Source organism: Penaeus monodon, chromosome 14 (assembly GCF_015228065.2).
Source record: "Penaeus monodon isolate SGIC_2016 chromosome 14, NSTDA_Pmon_1, whole genome shotgun sequence".
Taxonomy (NCBI): Eukaryota; Metazoa; Arthropoda; class Malacostraca; order Decapoda; family Penaeidae; genus Penaeus; species Penaeus monodon.
This window is the reverse complement of record NC_051399.1, coordinates 36,888,210-36,892,719: the sequence shown is the minus strand read 5'-3', so window position 1 is coordinate 36,892,719 and position 4,510 is coordinate 36,888,210. Positions and strand designations below refer to the sequence as shown.

Genomic DNA, 4,510 nt, shown 5'->3' with positions numbered 1-4,510 from the left:
CATTTTTTTCCCCTCTCTCTCTCATTTGCTCTCTCTCTCTCTCTACATCTCTCTCTCTCTCCTCTCATTTGCTCTCTCTCTCTCTCATTGCCTCTCTCTCTCTCTCTCATTTGCTCTCTCTCTCTCTCTCTCTCATTTGCTCTCTCTCTCTCTCTCTCTCATTTGCTCTCTCTCTCTCTCTCTCTCTCTCTCTATTGCTCTCTCTCTCATTGCTTCTCTCTCTCTCTCATTGCTTTCTCTCTCTCATTGCTTTCTCTCTCTCTCATTGCTTTCTCTCTCTCTCTCATTGCTCTCTCTCTCTCTCTCTCTCTCTCTCTCTCTCTCTCTCTCCCCTCTCTCCCCTCTCCTCTCCCCTCCTCCTCCTCCTCCTCCTCCTCCTCTCTCCTCCTCCTCCTCTCCTCCTCCTCCCTCTCCTCCTCCTCCTCCTCCTCCTCCTCCTCCTCCTCCTCCTCCTCCTCCTCCTCCTCCTCCTCCTCCTCCTCCTCCTCCTCCTCCTCCTCCTCCTCCTCCTCTCCTCCTCCTCTCCTCCTCCTCCTCCTCCTCCCTCCTCCTCCTTTTCTTCCTCCTTGTCCTCTTCCACCACCGCCTCACCACCATATTCTCATCATCATCACCTTCTCACATATTCTTCTCCACCTCCTCCATCTCCTGTTCTTCTCCCCTCCTTCCTTTCCTCTTTATCCACCTCTACCTCTTTGTTTTCCTCCTCCTCCTCTTCCTTGGCCTCCTCCCTCCCTTTTTATGGCCCCCTCTGCACTCAATTTGAGATTGTTTGATATTTTTTATTATTGTAATTACATTGTTAATATTTTTGCAGATATCAGCAGCTCACGCCCATGAGCAACTGCAGAGACAAATGCTTCTGGATCGGGAGCGCTTCCCACACCTTAATCCTGGAGGACCCTTTAGGCCTGAGTATGGCCGGCCATGAACAGCAGAACCTGACAGCCTCATGTGTTAGGGCCAGGCTTGACAGTTCGAGGAATTTTGATATCACTCTTGCTGTTGTGAGGTCTTGCGTGACATGCACTCCACACACTCACATAGTCACACATTCACACACTCACTCTCACTCACATACACACTCTCCCTCTCCCCCTGTTTCTGTCTCTCTCTCTCTCTCTGCTCTGCTCTGCTCTCCTCTCTCCTCTCCTCTCCTCTCCTCTCCTCTCCTCTCCTCTCCTCTCCTCTCCTCTCCTCTCCTCTCTCCCCCCACCCCCCCTGCACCTTCCTTTTCCCCTCAGCTCTCTGTCCTGTCTCCTGTTAATTTTGTCACGCAGGTCCAGGCCTTTTACTTTGACGGGTGTACCATAAAGCATGTTGCAGAAATGCAAATATAGGTTTGCAATAAAGTATTATTTGTTGATCTTATCTCGTGAGGGAGTTAAGAGAAAGCAAAAACAATGGCAACCATTTCTAAGAGTTCTAGAGTGTGTTAGAGTTGGGGAGCCTTATCAGTGCAGGCTGATGATCAGTTGTTTTAAAAGACAGTAATTTATAGGTAGGATTGGTTACAGGACTGTATTTGAGTGTAAAGTGCAATGGACATAGTTACATATTACAGTGGGGAATGACTTGTCATAATTCCATCACACTTACTTTAGGTATTTATCTTTTTTTTTCTGTTTCATAGTTCAGCATAGTTTGTATCTCTTGAACCATTCTGTTTTCATCTAGATTCAAATAACGTCTCAATAAGTTCTTTTGTATCGAATTGCCCCCCCTCTTTTGAAAATATTTATGTTGTACAGTATTTTGTAGCATATGTTGATATCCTTCCTGGTATTGTGAATGATGAGTGACTTTGAATAAAACGTGCAAGGTGATAAAGATAGTAAACATTATTCTTTTGAAGCTTCTATGAATAACACACAGTAAGCTTGTAGTTCTTAACTGGAATCCACAAATCAACATACTTTTGTCTATGAAGTCTCCAAAGGTTTTTTTAACATGTTTGCAGATGGTCTTTGATGTGGAATTGTCAACGCACAGCCTTAATCACAACTTCATTGTTGATTGTTCTTGATTGTGAAAATAGTTGCAATTGATATATCAAACAAAAAGTTCAGGAAATATTGTCTTTAAGTGGTGCCTTTCTTCTTTTTCTTCTTCTTCATCTTTGTCTTCATCTTCGTCTTTGTCTTCTTCGACTTCTTTGTCTTCTTCTTCTTCTTCAAAGATACATGTATGCAGGAGATTGAATGCTTATTACGGTAGGCAAGTAATCCTGTTTCTAGTGAGCCTGGTACTATACTGAAGCAAGGAAGCTAAGTGTATTGTGCACTAACATGTAAACTTGGAAGACAAAGATGGTAATCACAATATCTGGCTATTGTTGTTAAGCCACAGATGAAAAAGCAATAATTGTAAATACAGGTAATATTCAACATGTTTCCCGAAACCCACAATGTTTTTGCAGTAGTAGTTTTTTTTTTTTGCAAGTGCAGTGCTCAACTTTTTACAGTTTACAATTCACCCTGTTCAGTCTTTTCTTATTGATGACTATTATTATGGCTTTCTCATGTGTTACTACCATACGTCTTTTGAAATGGGCTTTGTTGGATACAATTGGCATAGGTAATCTATATTGGTGCCTTTTTTATTTATTATTATTTTTTTTTAATACATAAATGGGTGACTGGAGTTATTATAAATATGGTTACTTTTATCATGTTTATACTAATTTTGTTTATTATTATTGTTAGGTTTATGGTAGTCATTATTTTGGTAATAGCTGTTATTGTACTTATTATTGTCATAATATCAATTTTGATTGTATTATTGATTATTATTGGGAATATTATTTGTAATTTTTTGCTAGAATCTTTTATTGATATAATTACCAAATTATCACATAATTGACACCAGTGTAATGCTCATCACTAGATTAGACTTCAGAATCTCCCTGTGAAAAATGAGAAAATTTTGTATACGAGGTCCTAAGAAAAAGAAAATAACTGAAAAGGGAACAAGGGGGATATTAAATTGTTTATTTTTAATGCCTTGATATCTGAAAAAATGAATATGTGCTCAGCAGCATTGCAATCTGCATGGTTTTGGTTTGTTGATGTATGTTGATTATTTATATTTTTCATGTATCTATCTATTTATATTTCACTCATAATTTGTATATTTGTTTGATAAGCAAGAAAAAGTATAAGAGGTGTGTTTATAGTGAAAAAAAAAAAAAAAAAAAAAAACATAATTAGTCAGGATTAGGGGCATGAAGGGGGGTTGTACCCCTTTGGTACTTCAGTGATGAGAGCAGTTGTAGCTGAAGAAAGAAAGGAAGGAAGGAAGGAAGGAAGAAAGGAAGGTTGGGCCTTGAGCCTGAGAACTGTCTGCAACTTGTGGTGCATGGGCAATCAACAATGAGAACGACATCAAGAATATTATATTACAATTATGGGAACTGTTTGTCTGAATGAACTTTTCTACTTCTTATATCTATTTTTTTTTTCTACATTTGTTATTATTATTTTTATTGATTATTGTTATTGATTATTAATATCATCATCATCATTATAGTCATTATTATTATTAAATTTCATCAGCATTGTTATTAGTATTTTATTACTATTTTTCTTATGGACACTTAATGAGTAAGAATTTTGTAGGTACATATTAGTGTAGGATAAAGGTTAGGTTTTTTATTATCATTTTTACAAAAAAAAAAAAAAAGAAAAGAAAAAAAAAATCTTTTTTAAGGACCTTTGTAGCAAGCAGCATGTCGTGATGATAAGGTTGACCCTTTTATTGATGTTGATCATCATTTTTTAAAGCACCAATTTCTGTGACGTTGCCAGTGTGACAGGTCAATCCGTGATTCTGTAAATGGATATTTTCAGAATGTGTAAATATGAACATGAAATAGATCCTAATTGCATGTAGAATTATTCATGCTGGTGACCTCACTCATGTGTAAAATGGTCAGTGTTGTATATATATAAATTACCAGTAAACACTTTCTGTGCAGTGCTGGACTTTTTTTATCTTTATTATTATCTTTTATATATATATATATTTACCTTGTTTTCAGTTGTGAGTTCTGTCACTGTAGAAATTACATGTTTTGAAATAGATACCCTTTTAATCCTAAATCTTTTAACATCTAACCTGTGAATAGTGTCAAGATCTTATCCTTTCATGGAATGTGTGTCAGTGCTAGTTCTACTAATTTTTTATTCTTTTGTATGATTTATGCAATTTTTGTGTGAGATAGACCAAGAAAGATGTCTTCAGTAGATTCTTCATATCTTCAGTGAGTTCCGAGAAAACTGAACAGACCGAATATATATTTATTTATAAAAAAAAAAAAAAAAAAACTCACCACTCAGGTATATCCAAAGTACTAAAATGATGGAAAAGGGTTTTTCCCTAGATGAGACCTCACAATAAATGGTTTGATATTACATTCCTAGTGTTAATAATTTCTTTGGCATTTATCATTATTATTATTATTATTATTATTATTATTATTTCTGTTTCTCAAGGAAACAAGCATATTGAC

General features: G+C 36.7%; 1 protein-coding gene across 1 annotated transcript in view; it reads left to right on the top strand.

Moving 5' to 3' along the window:
* The window catches only part of LOC119581081 (arginine-glutamic acid dipeptide repeats protein-like), a gene marked incomplete in the record, with an annotated part of 51,640 nt that extends 47,665 nt beyond the window's left edge, over positions 1 to 3,975 (top strand). The window contains 1 exon segment of the mRNA XM_037929400.1: positions 818 to 3,975. Within this exon segment, the coding sequence (XP_037785328.1) occupies positions 818 to 931 (114 nt within the window).
* Between the last annotated feature and the right edge of the window lie 535 nt (positions 3,976 to 4,510).